Raw genomic sequence first — 24,689 nt, forward strand, 5'->3', positions numbered from 1 at the left:
GTTCATTAAGCAAATTGACCATTTAGATGTAGAAGTAAATGCGAAGCAGGTAACGCATATTATCATTCATTTTATTGATCAAATCGCATATAATCCCAGACTAATTCATTGCTGTGTGTTCCTACAGACTTCTGTACTCCTCCAGGTCCTAGGCTATTAAGGTTTAATTATTTTTGACTGCTCTCTCTCCCCCAATGAGCAGTAAATGTCTCAAGGCCAAGTCCTTGTCTTATTTAACTTTGTGAGCTTTCTGTTAGCTGCAGAATGTCTGGAAATGTCACAGGTACTTAGGGCATTGGTTTTTGATTAAAAAACCCTACCTAGCTATATTAAAATATTAAATACAAAGGGTCAAATTACAGCTGCTAAAAGAGAGAGAAAGAAACTAAAAGCATTAAGTGAATAGAAAAGTTTACTTTGGGGGTGAGTCCTTCGTGCATTTAATTTTTCCATGAATAGCTATTGCTTCAGTGAGAAATTAATTTTTTTTCACAGAGGGGAATAGCAAAGCTGTGCACTGGGAGATACTCCCATCACTAACAAAAACCCAAAGTCACACATTTCTTTCCACTTGAAATTCACAGATTTTTGTGACCTCATCACTAACAAAAACCCAAAGTCACACATTTCTTTCCACTTGAAATTCACAGATTTTTGTGACCTCATGTCTGTTTTGAACACTGAGCAGGTGCATAGCTGGTGGCTAAAAGCTCAGCTGAAAGCATTTCTCTTTCCTCAAGACTTTCCCAATCTGGGATGAGAGACAGGTGATCACAGCAGATTATGGCAAGTTCCGTAACTGATGTAACTGAGCTTAAAATCCTGCCGGAGAAAGTCAAGCCTAGCAATCCATGCAGAATCAGAGCTTACAGGGCGTGACATTTAACCTGGAAGTGGAAAATCCTGTTGAAATCGGGTGAGTCCAAGAGGCAGGAAGAGAGTGTGGGAGACAAGGATTGCGGCAAAAAGCTGAGAAATGTGAAAAAGTTCATTGAATGGGAAAAAAGATGCTTAGAGAAACTTTCTGTTTCCTAAAGGTAGTGTTCCTTCGGATGCCTGTGAATAGTAAACTTAGGTCCCTAAGTTCAGGAAGCAACCACCTGTGAATGGATAGGCTTTTTCTAGGGGCTTCTTTTCAGTTAACTCTCCCCTCTACTTAACCGGGCCTCCAAAGAATGATTTCTGGAATGTAATGAATTCCATTAAAAGGCATTAATCTTCCACCTATTCTCTCCTCCTTTGATCCTGTATTTTTTTCCTCACTTCAATGGTGTGATAAAAGTAAAAATTCCAACCAACTATCTTCTAAATAAGAGAGAACTTAATACTTTCTACCAAAATGTCATTTGTTTTTATGTGGGGTGGGGTGGGGAGCATTCTATGTGCTAAACACAGCAAGATTCTCATTGTGGCCCCTCAGATAGATTATGAGGGTCTCATGAGCCCTTTTTCCCTATTCCTTACTGCATGGTGGTCAGAGGTTTCACCCAGGGCTTTCAGAAGCTGTGTAGGTAAAGCTCTTAGGGAGGTGCTTGATAGCCAGGGTCATATCCAGAATCCCAGAGCAGGCATTGGGACTTTGGGTCCGCTGTGTTGTTTTGCAGAATTAGAACACTGCCAACGTAAATGAACTTGGTCCACATACTTATGGGTAAGTCCAGGCAAGTGAATGATACAGTTTCCACTTAATTCCTAGTACTCATGAGGAGCTGATCTACTCAGATAACCCCTGCATTCCGAGCACCAGACAAAGTCTGGGTCTAGCTTTTGTCACATCAGTTAGCATGATAGTCCGCTGGGATCCAATGAACAAAAGATTGCGAAGGGTCAGTTTAGAGAGCAATGTATTTCTGTGTTTTATTGTTTATTGAGATATGTTTCCAGTCCCTTTTAATGGAGATAATCAAAGTGATTGTCTTGGTTAGCAGGAGTGGCTTGCTAAGGTAAAGGTTCTGGGCATGTGTGGTTAAAAAAAAAAAAAAAAAAAAAGGCATTCTGCAGGAATGGAAGTACAAGCGCTGAAATGTCTTACGATTATTATAGAAGTTTAATTCTGGAAAGATGCTTAAGTTTTGTGATAAGTAAAATTGGAGAGAAGTTATTTTACTTAGGACAGTTAGTGGTACTGCTTGGTAAGATAATGATGTTATTTATAAGAGCCTCAGAAAAGTTAAAAAATTACCTTGAAATGCCACCACTTCATTCTTTGGAGTACTGCTTGCAATAGGCGCCTACCATGTGTTTATTTCTTTTTAATGTGTTGGAACGAGGAGGTGACATCCAAGCAGTACACAGACCGACTTCTGAAAACAAGAACCAGAAATATTTTTGCAGGGAGCAGGACAAGTGCAATGGCAGAACCACAGCCAGAAGCAGCTTTCACAGAAGGTGTGGGTTATGCTAATATTAGTGCTGAAAAGACTGCCTTACTTTCATTGAATTATTTCATTATAGGAAGTGTGATTTATGACACTTCATTTTTAAGTAAGTCATCACATTTAAGGAGAAACCACAATGCGTAATTTCCGTGCAACATAGCTGGAAATTTTGCTTTTTACCAAATGTCCCTCGAGTTTTCAACCCTGACACCTGGAAGCAAATGTGTTCTCCACCCCCGAGTGCTTTGCCCTCTTGACTTATCCATCAGCATTCATAACGTTACTGTTTTGAAACCTGCCAGGCTGAGTCTTTTGAATCACCTTTAAATCTTCCTTGACACTTCGGAGTGGAGAAGCAGCAGACGTTGATCGTTCCTAGGAATCTCTCTGATTGCTTTTCCCTTTTCATTCTCAGTGCTGCTGCCTTAGTCTGGGATGCAGAAGAGCTTACTGGCTGAGCTCCTTGTCTGCAGTCTCGCCTTTGTAAAATATTTATTAGTATGTGTTCGTGGCACAGGGTGTTTGCGATTACCGTGGGGAGTGGTACCTGTACTGCAGTCTTTCCTTTTTAATCAGATCACTGCCTTAGAAACAAAGTTCTGAGGTTTCCATTTGATTGGCAAATAAAGTTTAAATTAGTACTTGAAGGTTATTATGGAAGCTAGGAATGCAGGTCAGTGGTAGGACATGTGCTTTGCATGTGTTCAATCCCCAAAACAAAAGAAATCTCAAGAATTAAACAGAACAAGGCATATACTATGGTGTGCAACCAATCCTGTCACCCAGCTTTGGTAGATTTCAGCTCACGGCCAGCCGAGTTTCACTGCTGTCCCCATTTATTTTACTTTCCAAATATGCATTAAGTTGAAGCAAATCATTAACATTTTACTCACTATTTTACCTGTAAATACTCCAGACGTATCACTAGAAGGTGAAGCACATTATTATTATTACACCCAGGAGAAAACTTAGCTATAATTCTTGCTAGACATTCAGCCAGTGGTAAAATTTTAATGGCTTCATGAATGTCATAAGTATAATTTTGCTCATTTGTGGCTTGAGATTGACCAGTGTCTTAAATCCATAGATTATTTCTGTATCTTTTCCTCCTTTTCCTTTTGTTTCCTTTAACTTATTGAAGAAAGCAGACCATTTTGCTTTGGAGTTTGCACATCTGTATTGATGGTTTTTTTGTCCTCTGCATAGTGCTGTTGAATTTAGAGACTGGATCTGATATAGCTGTATTTCTTTGGTCAAGATTCTTTACAGGTCACACTGTGTTCTTTGATTGGTACACACAATAATTTGTTAGTAGATTTTGTGATATTAACAGCTACTGGTGCCCTCGTGGATCCACAAATTCACTAGACATTGAAAAACAGTGATATTCTAATTTTCCCATACTTACCTTCATTAGTTATCTTCCTTTAAAAGGGAATTTTTCCTCAATTCCTGTTTGGCTATCCCGTGGTAGACCAGATATATATATATATATATATATATATATATATATATATATATATACAGTTGCTTTTAACAAGCAGCACAACCTGAATTTCGTGCTTCAGTTCCCTTCGTACCTGCTGTGGTCTGTGTGTGTGCTGTACTTTGATCGCTGCACCGTCAGCCAAACATGCCCTCACTCAGACTCCTGGGACCCTGCTAGGGTCGCACTGTTCTGCTGTCTCAGCCTGAACACTGCCTGCCCGGCCCTCGGCCCCTCTCTGCCACGTCTCTGAGACTGACTTCAAAAGTAAGCTCTTCCTCTTCTCTGAACCTCCAGTAGAATTTTTTATTTCTGAAAGTTTTTTTTTTGGAAAGTTTTAATTACATTACATTTTAGAAAGAAATGACATAGTATAATGTATATCAAAAACAAATTCAGTTTTAAATTCCAGCTTTCTTATATAATTTTTTATTTTAAAGAGATTAAAAGAAAACAAAAACAAAACGAAACAGCAAAAATGATGTAGACTTTCAAAACAAGCTGATAGGAAATTAACAATAGTTACTATATGGAATGTTGTTATCTTCAAAGACGTTGCTCAGATTACAAGATATGGGCAAGCAAAATAGATCAAACAATATAAGCAATCACAGTTTGTTTCCCTAAACTAATAAGATCAATAGCACAGTTATTTTAGCTCCCTCTCTCTTTCTCTCTCTCTCTCTATATATATACAAGCAAATAAAACAAAAACTATATATTAATTTATTATATATATATATATATATATATATATATATTACCTTCCTTCTTTTCTTTTCCCCATCCCAGTTGTTCTTTCCTTTTGAGCAGTTTCATCCCCTTTCACGTCTACGGTACCTTTTGGATCTTATTTAATCTTTCAGTTTCTTACACGAGGGAGGCAATACAATGTTTCCACATGTGAGTGTGATTTATTTATTTTATGAGTATATTCTCTGGTTGCATTCATCATTTTTAACAGTAAAAGGCTAATAACCATGGAGTTTCAGTTAATCATTATTATTTTGGGAAATTATTAAACCCTAGACCTTGGCGTGCTAAGCTTTCTTTCTACCACTGAGCCACTATCCAGTTCCATCTTATCCTTTTTTCCTCATCTTATCCTTTTAATCAGAGAATGACTTTACCTTTCTTTCATATTTGTTATGAGAATAACATAAAATAATGCACATGAAGTGCCTGTAATTCCTGGCAGATATCCAGTATTCCTAAGTCATCATCATCATCATCATCATTGTATAAGTCAACCCCTGTATAAGACCTTGAATTTACTGTATGGATGCATAGCTAGGATTTTCTGAGTCTCCCGAAGACAACAGTATCTTAATGGTAAAGATTATACAGATGTTTGCATTTTCTACAGTGTAGCTGCCTGTTACAGTACTTGTGCTGTAAGACTCCATGAGGTCAATAGACCTGTTTCCTTATGCCTGAATTCGGGCTGGCTTTGCTAGGAACTGTCACTTTTACACAGGCAAGCCGAAAGGATGCCCTTCTGATGTATTTGTTAACTTTGGATTCTCAGCCCATAGATTTCACAAAGGCTGTTGAGATTTTATTCTTTGATTTTTTTTTTCCCTCAAATTCTTTGTTCAGTTTTTTTGGGTCATTACAAAAAATATCAAAGCAAAATTTAACCCAACAAATATTACATATTTCCCTTCCATAATTATCCTGTCTCTAAGTGTAGTGACTTAGCAAGATCTTATCTCAACATAAAAAATTAAAAAAGGGCTGGGAACGTAATTCAGTGTGACGGGCTTGGGGTCAGTTACCAGCGTGCCTATCTGTCTGTCTATCTCATGTTTGTATTCTGTCTTACTGTAGAGTTGAGGTCCTTGTGACGCATGCCTCCTTTTGTCAAGGTTCTGTCTTGCACCTTCTCCCTGAGGTCATCTCTTTTGTGAAATTAGTATGGATCTTTCTAATCAGTGTCAAAATCATCTTATAAGCATATGCACATGAATCTCTGCATCCATAAATGGGCACCTATGTGTTCCCAGAAAACTCATCTACTGCAGTTGACCCTGTAAGGTTTTCTGCAGCTTGTCATTCCTGAACATTCAGAGATCAGGCAGGGGCAGGTCCAGCCAAACTGCAGTTTTGTGTTTCCAGAAATAAGGATGTGGTGGGAAGTGGCTGTTAAGGAGGGCCTGTTCCTGAGAATACATGTCTTCCAGGCAGGAGCCAGGAAAAGTACTCCAGAATGGAACTGGAATCTTAATGTGACAGAAACCACAGAGCATCTATTTATTGCTTTTGGCCCTTTAAACATCATATAAAAAGCTTTTCTTGGCCCTATGTTTTATTTGAATGATTTTCTTGGTAATTACATATGCTATTTTTTTCTGTAAATGCAGTTTAACACTTTCTATTTTACTGTATACACAAAGCCTGGAATTATAGACATACAGGAAACTGATTAAGGAATTTGATGAAATTCAACACATTTGAATTGTGCATTGCTATCCAGAGATACTCAGTCCAGAGCTTTGGGCATCATTATGGATTCTTACTCCTTGAATCTGACACAGTGTTCTCTGCATGGCTAGAAGTGGTGACCCTTGATACTCAGTGGGAATCTTGCTGATGACCCCCTGGTGGTCACCCCTTGACTCCCCCTGACCATCCCAGGGGCTTATCTCCTTTCCACATGGCCATGCCCCTAGATTTCACCTCTGCAAGCAGCATCAGAGCTAGGAAGGCTGTAAAATCTCCTTTCATGAATTTGATCCACTTTCCTCTGAGAATTAGGCCTTCTCCAAACCTTGGGGAAGCCAGCAGGAGAGGTCTAAAGGCCTTGCTTCAAAAGGCAAATGTTTTTCCCCCTCGGTGGGCCTTAAATTGAGCATAGTTCTTTGGTGCTAAAATGCTCTTTGGGAGTATGACAAGATGGGAGAGTAAATGCAGAGGCATTGACCGGAGGATCTCCCTCTAAAGTAAACTTCCCAGAGGAAGACTGACTTTTAGAGATCCCACTCTCTCACTTCACAGAATGTAAGTTGTTTATTTGACTTTGCATGCTAGGGACTTTGGAGAGAAAGGATGATTTAGTGCCAGCAACCACATTCACCGTAGAGATCTGATTCCTCAGCCACTTGGGCCTCTCGTATTGCAGAGGACTGTCCTTCCAGGGAGATGGGACACATTCTTCTGAGAGGAAGGGCATCTCTCGTGTTAGGGAGCATACAGATTCTGTGGGTGTCTGTTTCCAGCATGAAGCCTTCAGGATTGTGTGCATTCTTTTAAATATTAAAAAAAATTTTAATTGAGACATGGTTGTACAGGGTTATCAAATAAAATGTGATATTTCAATACATGTGTATATTGTGTAATGATCAGATCAGGATAATTGATATATTCACCACCTCAAATGCTTACCATTCATTGGTGTTGGGGACATTCAAAATCCTTTCTGCTGGACCTTTTGAAATACACAGTTAGTTGTTGTCAATCATTGTTTCCTCCTCCAAACTTCCTATTTTCTGGTAATTTACTCTCAATTTCTATTGTATCAAAACTTTCACATGAGAAAGAAAATGTGGTATTTTTTGTACCTGTTTCATTTCATTTAAGGTAATGTTTTCTGGTTCCATTTATGTTCCCATAATGATAGGATTTCAATTTTGTCATGCCCAAATAACATTCCATTGTAGATATATACCACATTTGTTTTATCCATCCATATATAATGACCACCGTCATTGATTCATGTTTAGGTTACCAGGCATAGCGTTGTACTAAAAATGGGAATGCAGATGTCTCTTTCCCATACTGATTTCATTCCCTTTGGGTTTTTACCCAGGAGTGGGGTTGCAATATCATATGATAATAGAACTGTGCATATTTTTTTTACTTACTACTTGGCATCTAGACTCAGACGACATTGGCACTGATTATTTTGTGACCTCTTCTGCATGAAACATGCACTAGAAAATTGGCTGACATAGGTCTTTGCTCTTGTATTAATCTAATATATTTCTTGGTCTTTCTAAATTGTGTCTTTAGACAAAAGAGCAGCATACATTATTTAGTAACATGGCATTTTTGTTTATTTGCACTCTTGCCGTGAGCATTGCACACTGCTGAAGTTGATCACTGAGTAGTTCATGTGCTGTAATCATAAGTCCACTTAGACACACGGGTTCTGGAAACCTCGGGAATATGAGAAAGCCTGCATGGTTCCATATCTAACCATATTCACATACAATTATTAAAAATTTTATGGTTCACTGTTGGCCACTGAATAAGATACACAGAAAGTTAAGGGTTAACCAAAAAAACTAGTTTGCCCAGTGCAACAAGAGTAGGATAAGGGTTCTGTGTGTCTCCTGTTCTTCTCAACCGTATTTATGTTGTTAAGTGGGCACAGTTCACTAATAGAGACATGGACTGTCAAAGGTTTATTACCGTGGTATGGTCAAATTGAATGAGGTTGTTTTAGGCATGCCTTTTGGGCTTTTCACGGAGTCCATGAGGTCAAATCCAATTTCGTGTAATACCAGAGCCTTTTCTTGCTGTTCTTGTAGTGCTGATGCTTGCAGCAGTGGCAAAATCTGTTCATGCCTTGGCATCAATCAAAGGAGGCACTAAACCACCAGTTGTCATGGGTAGATTTTGTGGCCACGCTGGGACAGACATGAAATAAAGGCCAGGTTCACTTATGAATATCATGCATAAGGCATTAAAACCTAATAAATGTACTAAATGTCTGCATAGAAGTAAGTACCTATTATTTTAGTTTGGCATCCTACGAGAGACAAGGTGAGCAGATTGTGTAAAGCACCCTCTGCATCTCACAATGCAGGGATTGTTTACCAGATATAATCAAACCACTGTTCAGATTGAGAGTTTAGACAGCATTTTAACTTAAAAGAGCACCATTCTTTTCTCATTTTTGGAAAGGGTACCCATTTCTCTAGGCATGGTATTTATTTTAACATATAATAAAGTGTTTAAAAGTGAATTAATACAGAACTGTCTGAATATTATCATCTTTAATTTTGACAGGATGGATAACCTTCATAGATGAGTGTTTTATTTGGGTCCCTAATAATTTTAAAAGTGTCAAAGGGGCCTGGAGTCAGAGTTAAAAAGCCCCTGCCTTTTATTAACTTTTCAAAAATTATCTTCCTGGTGTCTGTGTAGTAACGTTCCTAGTAACTTTAAAGGTATTACATTTCTGTGATTGTAAGATTGCATGATTTTAGGGTTCTGAGGTTCTTGGAAGACACTGGAGGGGAAAGTGGAAGTTGCCCTGGTTACAGACCTTCCAGTAGTTAGCTGTCTGCGTTTTGTGAGGGGATCCAGTGTCCATTCTTACGCTTGTGTTCAACAAACATTTATTGAGTGTTTGTACTTTACAAAAACACAGTGGCAGCCACTGGAGACAACGCTTTCCATGAAAGCAAAAACATCGTCCTTTCTCTGCAGTGGGTGCAGTGTGGTAAGGCAGAGTCTGTGGAAATCCACACCAGTATCTTGTTTTATCTTATTATGTCACTTGCTTAGTTTGTAATATGGAAAAAGTAATCCATACAATTCTGGATTATTCTGATGACTAGAAATTTTGTAATGTGAACTGTATTAGCAGCACTATGCAAAGGGCTTGATTATATAGCAACATTCTAATTCAAGGAGCCTAGAAACAAAAGCACCTTACAATGGGAAATCCTAATGATTATGGGGGGGAAAAAGTTCAATTTAGGAAAGCAAAATTTATGTTTAATTACAAGAAAATAATTAGTTTTTCAGAATTTATTTTTGTTGATATGTTGGTACCAAGGATCCAATTTATAACCTCGCACTTGCCAGGCAGGCGCCATGCTCAGAATTAATTTTAGTAAAAGTGAGTTATTGAAAAAGTATGAATCTAAACAACCATTGGATTTGTTACATTGCATTCTGTTAGAATATGAGAATTGCATTTTAATAAAGTCACAAACCTTGTCATAGTTTTGTCATTCCCTTTTAATAAAATCCACATTATGGTAGAAATAAAACATATCAAATCTGTGTGACTACAGAATATTACTGTACATCAAGTTTAACCCGATGTTTTTGATAACAATATTCCATCTGAAATAAATGAATGTGATGTTTAGTTTATTTATAGTCTTATCTAATGACTTAAACTAGAAATAGTGTTTCACTTCAGTGACAGAAACTACCTTTAAGAAAATTTCATTAGCGTGTGCTTACTTGATTTTCATGTTAGATTTATTGGCATAATATAAATTCATTTTATAAATCAAAATTTTATACAGTGCAATAAGGGTCTTAGTCTTCCTAGTGTTTTCAAATCTTTAGTGGATGGAGAGCATACCTTTGGCAAGAGACTTTGGTTCAAATTATGGAACATGAATTTTCTTTCCTAAAAATAGGCTGTTGATGGCCACTGATTCCTGCCAGAGCCCTTCTGTGACAAGGTGACACTTAGTTTGGGGTTGTCATTCAGAAGTGTTCTGTGTGAATTTCAGACACTGCATCTACCGACCAGACCCAAATATCATTGCATTAAGAAGTTCCTCTTATGCCCAGAGAAATGGTACTGTGCCTTTCGTTGTACTTCAGTAATGTGGAAGAAAGTACAGCTCTTCCTCAGATTGCTGCACGCTAGCGGCCTCTCATTCTTACAGGTGGAATTCAAGAGCAGGGCAGAGACCAGGCTCACAGAGGCTCACAGATGTGTGTGGGAGGCTATTTTCACCTTTCTCATTGTTCACCAACTGCTCCACTGGTCCCTCTAAGGTGTGCAGAAATTTAACAGGCAGCTGTTGTCATGGCAGCACAGCACAAAGATGAGACCCTTTGTTCTTTTTTTTTTTTATTTAAAGAGAAAAAAACCAAAAAAAAAAAAAAAAACCCAGAAAAAAAGGGTAGAAATAATACAGAATTACAGAAAAATAAACAGTAAGAAATCACTAGTTGATAAGTTACATATTGTCATCTTAGAAATAGTTGTTCAGGTTACAAAATTAAAACATACAAAGTGACATTCAAATAGTGACACTGCCAACAGTTCTGCTCAATGATCCAACAAAAACTTAGTAATATGGTTATCAGTCCTACACACTTGTTTGTTTATCTTAAAGAGGGTAAGATTAAACATAACAAAACAGAACAAAACAATTCATAAAGAAACAGTTTAAAGAAATATGGATTTTGGGGCTGGGGATTTAGCTCAACGGCATAAGCACCTGCCATGCAAGCAGGCAGTCATGAGTTCGATCCCCGGTACCAATAAAAAGGAAAAGACAAAAAAAAAAAAAAAAAGAAAGAAATATGGATTTCAAAACAAGTCCACTGGAGATCTTCGCTGTCTTATTGTCTCTAGGTTTCTTCCAAATAGTTGTCCCCATCTTCGCACACATTGAATACATACTGCATATTATGGAACAAATCAAATCATTACAGAATGATGAAGGCTTTTTAGGTCTTCAAGAGCTGACATTGGGGAAGTCAATAATGATATTTCTCTGTCTCTTTGAAGTAGCTGTCCTTATCTTTACGTATGCTGAAAGTGAACTTAAGAGACTAGAATAATATCACTCTGAACAGTGAATAATAGTATTGCTAGATTTTATATCATAATGTTATAGAGTTAGCATTGGGTTTCTTAGTGTCTCTTCTTTTTCAGAGTATCTGTTCATTACATCATGCATTATATAATCTGTTCCCATAAATAGTTTAAAAAATTCTTCCCATGGAGACCCACTGTTCTGATGAGCTGAGAGCTGCTAGTGGTGCAGGTGCTGGTGGGGTGAATGTGGTGGACTCTTGCTCCATGAAGTTCCTGATGAAAGCAACTATGTCTGCATGAACTGGTACCACTGGGGCACTGGGACTCATGTAGGATTGTTCTTCTCTGTGACTTGGTGTTCTGTGAGCACTCATGGAACTGACCAGGCCCAACTGCACTCCCATTGCTGATACTGCAGCTGCATACTGGTTTGCATAGGAGAGGCCCATGGACAGGGATTGTCCTCTCCGAATGTGTAACTGATAAATTTAAAAAGCCCATATGACTTTTTAATTTCTCTGTGCCTGAGGTGGTGCTCTTGATGATAGTCATCTTCATTATTTCTGTTCTGAAATAATGAAGTTGTTATTTCAAGAAGTAGTTATTTCAAGTTGTCTTGAAATAACTAAGATAATTAGTAAAAATGGGATGTTCTTTCATGTACATTTTTTTTTAAACCAAAGGAGATGTCCAGTGAGGGAATTTGGATTCAGAGGACTCTTCCAGAAAACTGTTCATTAACCCAAAATTTGTTGTCATTTTTGTCACACCTACATATATATATATTTCAAGGATTTCTGTGGACTCACTGTGAGCATGAGAATTCATGATCCATAATTAGTGAAATTAGATACAAAGAAACTAACAAAAATCAAATGGCAATCACAGGCAGTCCATTGTTTGCCCCCACATGTCCTTTTAAGTTTCTCTCACTTTATTCACTGGCTGCTACTTTAAGAAAAAATCTACTGCCTGGGTGTGTCACCATTTTATTTGTCTGATTCTTCCCAATACCAAGCAATTCTTTGGAGAAGTTTTGTAAATACTCAGTACTAAATGACTACCGACTTCCAGCAAAGTTCATTTGTTGAGCGCCTACCATACGCTAGTTTGATGGAGCTTTTATGCTGTCTGCTCTGATTCAGTGCTTAAAAGTGCAGTTTTTTTTCTTAATGTGCAGCTTTAAAAGTGGCAAAGATAATCTGAAAAGAGGTGATGTGAATCTCAAGAACCTGACTTTCCAATGTGGACTTGGATGCACCTCCAGCCACAAGTGTACACCCACTCAGACCCCGAGGAGGCAGTCAGCTTCCAGGTCATCTGCTCTACTAGGACAGAATGAGGGAAGCATCTGGACAAGAGAATGTCCTGTCTATGTTAGGAAGAACATCCTCAAAGTCCGTTTCCCGCCCTTCACGTCTGCCTGATACCTTCTGCGAGGAAACGTGCAGGCACACCTGGTTTTAGGTTACCCCTGTAGTCATGGTTTTCTTGTACACCTCTGGCTCCACCTGCCTCCACTATGCAGGTTCCCGTTCCTCACCAGCAGCGCGACACCTGTGTGTGTGTGGCACCTGAGCCACACACAGCAGTTCCTGCTGAGAAGCCAATGAACATTAACAAACACGCGCTTAAAGCAGGACGTGGTGGTGCTTGCCTGTAATCCCAGCATTTGGGAGGCTAAGGCAGGTGGATTGTGACAAGTCAGAGACCAGCCTGGGCTACAAAGTGAGCCCAAGGCCAGCCTGAACTGCATAGCCAGACCCTGTCTCAAAAAAGACAAAAAGCAACATACAAACATAAAAAACCAAGCACTTAGAAACTCAGTTCCATTTTGGTACAGTGACTTTGCTGAACCAAGCAAAATATTTGTCTAGAATTTTATATTTTTAAGCAATTCATTGTCCTAAATATTTATTTTTGTTACTAATTGTTAAAATCAAAGAAGTAGTCCACCCGGGGAAGTGCCGGTCTAACACACTCTCCGTTCCTCTGCCAGTGTCTCTGGGTTTCCTGCCTTTGTGCCTTCACCGTTTTCCAGGTAATCCTGCCTGGCTCTGATCAGGCAGCTGTGATGTCCTCTCTTTTGTGAGCTTTTCCCTGAACTCCTCTACCAAAGTCCATTGTATTTCTGCTAAAAACCTTATAATCAATACAAGTTGAATGTCATATTGCTTTGCATTGTGTATGCATGTAGTTGCTTTTCACCCAATATTTCTTGGAAGGCACAACTGAAAAATCCTACACGGATGGATGAAAGCTTGCACCTGGAGTTCCTGAACACCTGGTATTTGCTGAGGGGAGCTCAGCCGGCTTCCTTATTCCTCAGTGTCCTCATTGATCAAAGGGAACTGTTGCTAACACCTATCCCTGAAGGCTCATGAGATTAAGTGAGATAAGGCAGGGGAAGCATAAAGGGTGCAGTTGTAAGTACTAAGCACCTGCTGTATGGAGGTTATTATTAATGCTAGTAGTATACTGAATATATGTTTACTGTTTTCATTCACACATTGCCAGAAGTAGCTTTTTTAACCACATTGTTTTGAGGAAAAAGAAAATACAAAGGCAGTAACTCAAGCACTCTGAGACAGCTCGCCTGGGTGGTGCACCTATGTGTGGAGAGCAACTGCAGGTTTTTAACAGTTCTGGAGAGCCAAGTCCATGGAGTGAAGGTGCCTACCTTTAAACGTGGTGACCTGTTATGAGTTACTTACGAGCCTCTTCTCCACACTGGCAGCGCTGGCACTGCCAAGGGACAACAGAACATAAAGAAAATCCTTTGGATGGAAAAATATGTGGAAATATAGCACTACCAAAAACAACAGCCGCTAAAAATGTGTCTGGAATAGCTGGATTTGCTGTGTGTAACTTTAATTAGGTGAACACCGAAAAGATGTGTTTTCCTATAAGAGGGGAGAGTGACTTTGTGGCAAATGGTCACTGGCTGTCCTCTTCAGATGCAGAGGATTCATTTTGGAAAGAAAAAATATTTTGTCTTGTTTTAAAGAATGAAGAGATACAAATTCAAGCAAGTAGCACCAATGCGGGTTAATGTTCCCAGGTGCTTAAAAAACAAAATTTATCCCCAAGTAGACTTTGCTGTCGAATAACTACCTACAGACACAGACATGAGCCTGTGGGCTCCAGGGTTTAATCACGGAATAGTTAAACAATGTGATTGTTTTAATGTGTGCACTAAGTACGTTAAAACCATATTATGGATTTATAGCTAAGAGAATATATTTTATTAGGCTTTTAAAAATGCTGTCTTAATAATAAGCAGAAACATAGTCAACATATAATAATTAAATCAACCACCAAGCAAAATGGAGCTGAATTTAAGGCAGTGGGTTATAGTTTTGTAATCAGATTATTTTTGGTTTATTTAATGAGAATTCAGAAGGAAGAAAAACAAAATTCTGAAATTTAGCATAATTTAAGAGGTGGCTCTCGCTAGAGAAGGGAAAGAACATAAAGATGTAATCTGCTGTAGCTGAGAATAAGGACAACAAAGGAAATAGACTATTTAAGGCCTTGCAGTATGATACTTCCTCTCTAGGTGTAGACACACATGCACTCTTGTGCACATATGGGTATACACACTCTACATCTGATAATATGTCAAGTACTTGCACAGATCTGAACAAAATGAGTGGCACCATTTTCTAGTTAAGAAACAAAGCTGAGTACAGATGCCCTTTTTCCAGAATAGTGTCTGTCAGGGAACCACTGAAATCATCAGACTGTTGCGTGATTCAAAATTAGACCAGGCTGAGCGCTTTAAAGATATGCTGTGGGAAAGAGTTTAAGGTTGGTAAGGCAATAAAAACATTACTCACATTATGCTTTTCTGCTCTTTTAAAGTTTTCATATAATATTTAGAGAAGTATTGAAAGTTAGGACTCAAACACTAGAGAGTTTATTATTTAGCATAGCTTTAGATATAGTTTGGATATGCAGTATTTCCCAGTGTGATCTGCAGTCTGGCATGCTATTGGGAGGCAGTGGAACCTCTAAAAGGTGTGGTCTTATGGGAGAAGTGAGGTCACTAGGAGTGCGGCCTAGCAGGGGATGCTGAGACCCCCACTCCTTCCTTGTCCTCTTAGTTACTTCCTGGCCATGAAAAGAATGTGTTGTTCCACCATGTGCTTCCTCCAGGATACGCTACCACAGGCCCAAAGCAACTGTGCCATCTGCTCAAGGACTGAAACTTCTCGAACTGTGAACATCTTTTTATGGGTTGATTATCTTAGATATTTGTTTTAGTGACAGGAAATTGAAGAACACAGCTATGTGGTAGAAATAATAAAATGTAGCTCTGTATTAGACTTTTCTACACCAATATGAAGTCACAACGAAGGAGCTTAAAGTTGGATTTGCCCTTATGAATTAGATCCTAAGTACATATGTTTGATATAATTGTTGATGCTGTCATCTAAATTAAAAGGATTTATCCTTTTCCCTCTTATGTAGGTGTCAATAAATTGAATGCAAAGTTACTGTAATGGAAAAGATGGAGATTCTTTGGGGATTATAATTAGCTGATATCTAAAAAAGGAAGGGATGGTCACTTGTAGAAACACTACTTTTCATGTTCTCCCCAACCTTAACTTAAATAATGAGCGGTCAGATGCTGCCTCTTGTACACCATTAACTCTCATATCCAAAGGCCATGCAGGTGCTATGTAAAATGAAGTTGTTTGAGGAGAAAGGGCTCAGTACATTTTTCTAATAGTTTTTATTCTTGCTTTATTTATTCTAGATACCTTTCCAAAAGTTAGAGCTTTGCGTGTTACTCTCTCGCTTACCAGTGGAAAGCCTTCCTCTGCTCTGTCAAACAATCACACTTTAGTCGGCAGTGATAACTTACTGTTCCCTGGGTAGTCATTTAATTTAATTTAGTTATGCTAACTCAACAAACATCAAGAACTGACACATGACCGTTGTCTCTGTTTTCTGTGTGTGAATGAATTTTATGGTAAATGGCATACTGTGAGAGTAGGTACCGTGACCTTTTGGGTAAACGATGGGTAGGTGTATGGCTTCATAGAGGGGTTGCCTAGAGCCAATCCTGACAATTCATTCTGTTTCTACACTGCCTGTGCATCAGGGGATTTATGCAAGTACTTGGTTGCTCAGTACCTGCGCTCTCCGATGAGCTTTACATAGACTTCATAGAATGTTGCCCTCCATTAACATCTCTTACAGTCTCTGCTCTCAGAGCATGCTGTTTGATAGGGAGTTTATCCACATGTGGAAAACAAAGAGCAAGGTCCTTGGCAGGTGACTGAAGTGTGCTGTGGTAACATGGCATAATGAAACATCCAGTTCATTTCCCTGTGGGCAGTAATAGTGGGTTGGCCCTGGCCATGGGGACTGTTTGCTTCGGTGCCAACCCACTGATAGGATGTAAATGATGTTCAGTTAGTTTGTTGGCTGAATGAATGAATGATCAATGTAGGTTAATTTTGTTATTGCCTTGCTGTTTTTCTTTTTGAGCCAGTAGCCTGGAGTGACTAGGGTCTGCAACAACATAAGAAGAGTCTTTCATGGGAACCGAATGCAAAAGGAATAAAAGTGCTGGTGTTTATCTAGTGCTGCGCTGAATTTTATTATAGATGTTCAGTCTTTGACTAACCTTAGTTATGCGACACAACACACTGGGACAGTGCGACAGTGTCTTTTCTTTCCGGAATGGAGTCAGGGATTCTGCTGACCGTGTGTCTGCAGGTGATGTCAGTGGGAACTCTAAATCTAAGGGCGGAGGTCCTTGACTTGGATTATCTGTCTGTGGTGCTGTTACAAGGAAGCTGGCAGTGTTTGGAGGAACGGGTGAGTCAGAAGGCGGGAACCTTGGAATCGCTCTGACAGTTGCTTTTAATTACAGGCTGTTGGCGAAAGAGATGTTGAGAAAGCCTCAGCTCTTTAGAGATCTCCTAACCTTCCCCATGTTTGTTTTCACACAGCATTTCCAATCTTTCTTTTGTTTTCTATTTGCAGATTTATAATCGATTAGACCCACATTGCTGCGGATTTAGACCTCGCAAGGAAGATGCCTGCGTCCAGAATGGACAGAGGCCAAAGTGTGATGACCAAAATTCTGCAAGGCTGGCGCACATCATCCAGCGAAAGCATGACCCACGCCATTTGGTCTTCATCGACAATAAGGGTTTCTTTGACAGGAGTGAAGATAACTTAAACTTCAAATTGTTAGAGGGCATCAAAGAGTAAGTTTGATGAGGGAGTAACATCTTCCGGGCTGCTTCCACTTATGTCAAGTAGGTTGTAGGATTCTGAGAAATCTCACACCCAGAGTCAGATCAGTTTAACACTTGAAAGGAATTATGCATGTGAATCTGGGAGCAGAGATCCAAAGAAGCAAAACACAGCAGAGCATTGCGTGACAACCCACGCCAGAAATAGGAGCTCGCTCTGTCTGACATGCATGGTGTTCCTTGGCTTTCTTGGTGGAAATTCAGAAAGATTAGCGTGGAAGAATACAGGGAGCTTGGGAACAGGAGCAGACAGGGCAGTGAGATGTGACCAGCAAAGGCTCTGCTATTAGGGCCCAGGCCAGAAGGTGATGGAGACAAATAGTCAGATAGCAACCTGACAGAGTATGCAAATTCCTGGGTAAACTTGAATGACTTTCATGAATGTCATGAAAAATGAAAGCTGTCTTTTGAGTAGTCACAGAATCAAGGTACAGTTGGCTATTTAAGTCAAGTAGGTTGGCCTTTGAGTGCATGGTTAGTCTGCTAGTAGCCATAGTTTAAGGGGAAAAGCATCTAACACCGAGAAAAGGGAGCTGATGAAAGTTGGAGGGGGGTTATTGCTCTGCACCGGATTGATCAAGAATTAAAGGGAGAACTCAGACATTTCTGTAGTTAGGATGAATACAGAGTGGAAAAGGGATGTGTGTGGAACAGAGAGGAGATTTGTGATGCAGAAGTTAAAACACAACACGGCACACTTGGTCTTACATCTATTTGGAAATAAAGGCAGTGGTAACACTTAGTAGTGGCAGGAACCCTCTGTAATGTCTGAACTCCTTAACCCTAGCTAGGGAAATTGTAGCTAGCTTTCCGACCTCACCATAGAGTGCGTGGGGCTACTCTACATATACGTACTTCTATCTTGCTCAGAAGTGAGACTGACTAAGACATTGGGGGTGTTTGAGATTTGAGATACAGGGGTGTATAGTAAAATAGCAAATGAGTTCTGTGGCAAAGTGTAACAACAAGCCCAATATTGTGCTCAGCTTAGTTTGTTGGTGCATGCATCTAATTTTAGTTACTTGGGAGGCTGAGGCAAGAGGATCATGCTTTTTAGGCCAGTCTAGGCCCACTTCTTAATAAAGTGGGGCATGCAGTGTGTACAAGGCCATCTGTTCCCAGGATGGCAAAACAAAACCGCCCAAAAGCCTTGCAGATTCTACTCTGAAGCATGTAGAATTTCTATCCCTAAACTCTATGGCTTCAGTAAGAAGGATTTGATGTACTTCATTCCATTAGAAGCACTATCATTTCCATGAGAATTTCTGGCATGCCCTGCCCTGTTGATAACCCCCTCTTCACATCTCTTTGTGGATTGAAGGCAGAATGTGTGGCACACTCTGTCTTTTGTGTGTCTAAGCTAAGGAAATTTTGCATATAGAAAAATCTATATTCCCAAGATATAGTTGATATTATAAGGGCCTGAAATTTCCTTGCAGAGTTAAGAGAGCATGGAAAAAAAGGTCTGTCCATTTCAAACATTCATATAAATATGAATATTCTTATTTATGCTTTCAAAGAGGATTTAGCTTTAAGTACATTATGAGGAGTAATGGGTTTAAAGTTAAATATCCTTTTGAATATATAATTCACATTGAAAAGCAGAAGTGGAGACTTGGTTAATCTCAGATTTATGCTTTAAGTATTCTTACTAAGCACTGCAGTGCAAAGGCTAGTAATGCTTTGTTTTCCTTTGTATAAAAGGATTAGTGACTGAAGAGACTTTTCATTTCATACATTCTGACACAGCTAAGTTAGTGGCAGGGCTATAGAATGTATGAATTATGGGTTATTAAGATATTATGGAGCAAAAATACTACTAATAATACTGCAGTCCTTTAGAGTATACAGCACACATCTTCAGAGTGCTGAAAACACCCTTAAGCACTGTTAATTCTATACTTCCCAGACTCCTGGCAGGTCCAGCTCTGTTACCTTGGGGCTTAGTGGGGTAGAGTGGGGTCAGAGCCCCTAAGTCCTAGGCCCTCATCTGTGTTCTGTGTGCTGTCCCCACTGTGACCTATCAGTAGGAATTTGGAAATTTATGCCTAGAAGGCCTGAATTCTGGCAGTGTGCATGCTATAGGTAAGTGTGTACTCTTGGTGTGCTGAGTTTGCTTGAAAATGACTGTCAGACCCAATAGTGCTACAATGCTTTCCTTAGAATTTATGTGACAGTAGAGAGAGACCACCTGGTGGGAGGGTCAGTAAAATATTGCTTATAATTTTGAATGAAAAATTTTGCTAAGTTCCTGCCATAATGTAGATCATAGGCCCCTGGCTTCGTACTTTCTAACTGAAGAGAATAAAGAATGATGTACTCCCTGAAGGTATTCGGCAAGGGCTCTTCTAAGTATTTTCTAGGTTTTCTACACTAGTGTCCTCACTAGAGTTCCCTAGCTCTCAAACTTGAATTTTGTTAAATTTATTTGAAAACAGGTTGTGATAGTTACCTTTCCTTACTGTAACAAATTCTGAAGATGATAAACTTAGAAAGAAGGAAGGTTTGGAAGGGTGAATCCATGGCCAGTTAGCTCCTTTGCTTTGGAGCTGTGATCTCAGTGCACAATGTGGAGGAGGACAGGAGGAGGAATTCAAAGACTTTGGAAGAGAGGAAGCGGTCAGGCCTCAGTCCCCTTTCAGCTCATTCCACCCCTAGTGAGCTAAACCTCCAATGGGTCCCACTTTTAAAATCCCACCGCCTTCTGAGCCCACCAGCCAGCCCAGGAGCAAGCCTGACACACGAGGCTCTGGAGAATATGCCAGATGCGAACTCTGGCTCAACCTCATTCATACTCTGCTGAACTAAAACTCAATCATTGGAATTGTAGGAGTATGACCGAATCAAAGCCACTTCTTTCTCTAATTGGGTATTTTTGAATGATTCCTTTCTCCCTTTCTTACATACATTTATGTATGTAAGAAGTATGTGTCATTCAAAATTCAGTTGTGTAACTTCTATTTAGGGAAAGTGCTTTAGTGAAGCTGTCAGCTTTTTACTTTTCACGATTTCTTGCTTACAGCTCTACCTTGACACTTAGGAAGCTATGATTCTAGGGGATGGATTAAGTGGTTTGTGATGGATGGAAGAGCTCAGCACTATTCCTGCTGATCTAGTAGAATCCCAGTCCCCATTCTTCTCTTGGCCTGCGTTTTTATCAGGACTTTAAATAAAATGTTAGTATGTCAAATTCTACGTGGTTAAAAAATTCAGTTTCCTTAAAACACACGCTTTGAGTGTATCATTATTAAGAGAAGTGTTAACTTGGCGGTGAGGAACGTGCTTTGATTCCCAAGGTGCCATCCGATGGCAGGATTTATGAAGGATTCAGCAACTGAGGAAGGCATGATATTTCCAGGCGGTTACTAAGAGTGAAATATCGCGTTGTCTTTACAGGTTTCCCGAATCTGCAATTTCTGTTTTGAAGAGCCAGCACTTACGACAGAAACTCCTGCAGTCTCTGTTCCTGGATAAGGTTTACTGGGAAAGCCAAGGAGGGAGGCAAGGGATTGAAAAGCTGATCGACGTAATAGAACAGAGAGCCAGAATCCTCATCACCTACATCAATGCCCATGGGATCCAGGTGCTACCCATGAATGAATGAAAAGGCCAGAGTGCTAGGTCCATTCAGGCAGCACGGACCACACAGCCTTCCAGGCGTGAGGCAGTGCAGGTGAAGGCATGAAATCAGTGAACTCAACCACGTAGACCTAATGGATCTGAACACTGTACGCAGACATATAAAGGATTTAAAAAATGGGCTGCTCAGAATATATATTTGTATTTTTCTCTAATATCACAATGTGTCTCAGCCTCTGATTGTAGAATAATTCTAGTCCTTCTACCTAGCTTTTAACAGTAATTGCCATTTAGTGGAGCAGAATAAACCAGAGGTACTGACTTTCAATAAACCACATTTTAGACTGTTTTGATGGATCTGACCAACTCTAGTGGGAGTGGTTTGTGACTTTCTTCTGTTGCTGATTGTTAAAACTTCCCAGATGCAGCATTACCCAGAGGTGAGTCTACACTGGATTGTTCAGAAAACTGCCGGCACCTACAGCACTTTCCAAATACAAATAGTGGATTAATTATAAAATCACCAGCATAATTTCTGAAGTGTCTACAGATTATCATCCATCTCTGAGAGTAAGATTTATCTTATTGTCAATATAAAAACATGTGTTTAACAATTTATATATTTATTAGTTTATTTACTCTATTTGATCAAATTTTTTGTCTAGCAGTTTAGAAATTAATTCAAAGGTAAGAATTTGCCTGTTTGAAAATGAACTTATGGAGTGTCTTTTATGGATGCTTAAAAAAATTTTATTGTTTTACAGAAATATACTATAATTCTGTATACTTAATAATAGTGGATTTGTTCTGTGTAATTATATTTACTCTGATTTAGTTGATAATGCCCACATGTAGCAGTATGTTCACATATTCACTGTGTTTATTACAGCCGATATTGGAAGTACAAATAAAATAAATTAAAACTTAACTGTTCAGTTCTTTCCAAGGAGGGTACATGACTAGAGCTAAAGCAGCGAATTCCAACAATATTAAGCTTTAAATAGTTCTCCGTAATCTTCTTGCATTGACTTCTAAATAATGGTGGAAGGACTTTTGATATAATGTTCACTGTTGGACCTTTGTGTCCCTGGGAGACAAAGAGTCTAAATTTGTCGATGGCATGAATTTTCACGTCGAGCTTTCAAATTTGGAATAAATCATCATGTCTCTCTCTCCATCTTCCATCTTATCCCTTATTTAACAGCTGACTTTTTCTCTGCATGAAAATTTCAGAATATAAACTATGAATATTCATAATACTCTCTCTTCTCTCAGTCTGTGTGATTTTCTAATGGGCACCATATTCTCTCTGATTAAGAGTAAATCAATATCAAGGGATATTGAAGACAGCACAACACAAGCTAGATTCTATGCATAGATGCCAGTTTGCACCAATGCATGGATCCAGTTGTTTAATTAGCATGCTGTGTACAAGACCAAGGAGAGAGGCATGATTTGATCACCTGCTGTGACTTCTAAATTCACATTTAGAGGTATCTAAACTCACATTCAGTGACCACATGTAGCATCTGCATTTTCTTCCTTCGTCCTCGAAACTGATCTTTGGACCATTCTTTGACATTTCCTTTTGTGCCCCCAAGCTTCTCTCTGTCCTGAAAATTCATACTGTTTTTTGACTCTCTCGAGTCCCCTTTTTTATCTCCATTTCTGAATATCCTTTCATCACTTATTGTCTTAATGAAAATTAAAAAAGATTTGGGGTCCTGCTTCTACTTTGACTAAGCCACTGACTTGCTGTACCTTTCTGGCAAGTTGCCTTTCTGTCTTGTTTTACTGTGATGACGCACTTCCATTTTCATGTACTTTTGACAGAATTTACCATCTGAATGGAAATTTATGACCCCAATGGCAGGTGAGGGTGGGAGTGAGTGCCCTCCGAAGCCAGCGTTAGTGTGGTCCTGAGTTGTGCGTCTGGGCAGCCTGGTGCGCCCATCCGCGTGTCTGAATGTGCTCTCTCCAGCTCTGCCAGCACGCTGAGTGCTGAATGCTGAATGAAAAGTCCGGGAACACATGTTCAGCTTTGCTACATTAACTACTGCTCAATGCACTCCTTCTAAAATCAGCAGATGATTCCTGCTGTATTATTTTTGAATAATGGGTAGCTGAAAGCCAAATTTTTAATTCAAATAGGTATCACTCTTTCCTAATTGCAACAATGAGGATACTTCATGCATTTCAAATACAGGCAGATTTTGCTCTGATGTGGTTCACATGGGCATATTATGTGGTTTATTTATAACATAACAGATTTAAAATAATATTGTTTATTATGGTGGACATGCAAAAGCTTATGTGATTAATTTTCTTTAAGCTGTGGATATGAAAATAAAAGTATATTTTAAACCTGTAATAAAAAATTAGAAATTAAACATATGTGTTTTTGTAGACATGTTATTTCTGAAAATGGTTATTGCTTTTATCCATGAAAAAGAAAACAATTGATTAGTCAGGACTTTGATTGGGTTGTGTTTTTGTTTGTGTGCGTACATGTATTTGCTGCCATCATTATCCATTTCTCCTGTGTTTATAAATTCTAAAATATGAATTCCAGCATATAAGTTCTAAGAAGAAATTTAACTTTCAAAAAATTTTTGATTCAATTTCTTTGCTTGCTGTGAGACTCAACAGTTATGTTTAAAGTTGTCTTCATAGCATTCATATTTAGTTTATTAATGACTGACAAAGCTCATTAAAATTTAAAACATTCCAGACTTATTCTTAGAAGATTTATAATCTCTGGACTTGTGTAACAGTCTGCTCATTGTACTTTTAAATATGCATAATATTATATTTAATAAAATACTTTGGTGTTGATTCATTTATATACTCTTACAAAATTCTAATATTTATCTCAGACACAATGAAAGACATTTAAATTGTTCATCTGAAAAATATATAGAAACTGTACATGAGTGAAATAAAAATGATAGACTTTTTTCTAAAAATTAAATAATATCACCAGAAACTTACACTTGTAAGACATAATTTGGCTTATTAGAAAAATTATCTGAATTTGGAAGTAGCCACAAGAGATTATTTAGAGATTCTTTCAGTGCAATTCTGGGCATGATTTTCTATGGAATGGGCTATTTATAACTGCTGTGGGACAGAGATTAACTTGCAGGTTTTTGTTCCACAGAGATACAAATAACCTCTCTGGTGGAAAAGAATATATGAATTCTAAATCTTTATAACTTAGTACCCTATTTGGAATTACTGAGTTTTCTTTTAAGTGAGTTTACCATCTTACTGTTTCATGTATAATTTGAATAAAATATTAGACAAATACTTATTTAATATTTTCACAGGAATTAGTTTTGCCTTTCCGGAAATTTTGCTTTAATAAACTTCTGACTGTAGGTTCATATAATTTTATTCACTTGAGAGTCACAATTTTATATTTTTGGAAATTTTATGTTACCAAA

At 38.7% G+C, this 24,689-nt stretch overlaps 1 protein-coding gene across 2 annotated transcripts in view; it reads left to right on the top strand.

Moving 5' to 3' along the window:
• Gask1b (golgi associated kinase 1B) overlaps positions 1-23,637 on the top strand; it is a 42,295-nt gene extending 18,658 nt beyond the window's left edge. For both annotated transcript variants that reach the window (XM_003476826.5, XM_063260872.1), the window contains exons 4-5: positions 17,390-17,616; positions 21,061-23,637. In XM_003476826.5, coding sequence (XP_003476874.2) covers positions 17,390-17,616; positions 21,061-21,268 — 435 coding nt within the window. In that variant the 3' untranslated portion in view covers positions 21,269-23,637. The remainder of the gene's footprint in view (positions 1-17,389; positions 17,617-21,060) is intronic.
• Positions 23,638-24,689: the final 1,052 nt, after the last annotated feature.

This window comes from Cavia porcellus, unplaced genomic scaffold (assembly GCF_034190915.1).
Source record: "Cavia porcellus strain 051 isolate PalLab524CR breed Dunkin Hartley unplaced genomic scaffold, mCavPor4.1 scaffold_14, whole genome shotgun sequence".
Lineage (NCBI taxonomy): Eukaryota > Metazoa > Chordata > Mammalia > Rodentia > Caviidae > Cavia > Cavia porcellus.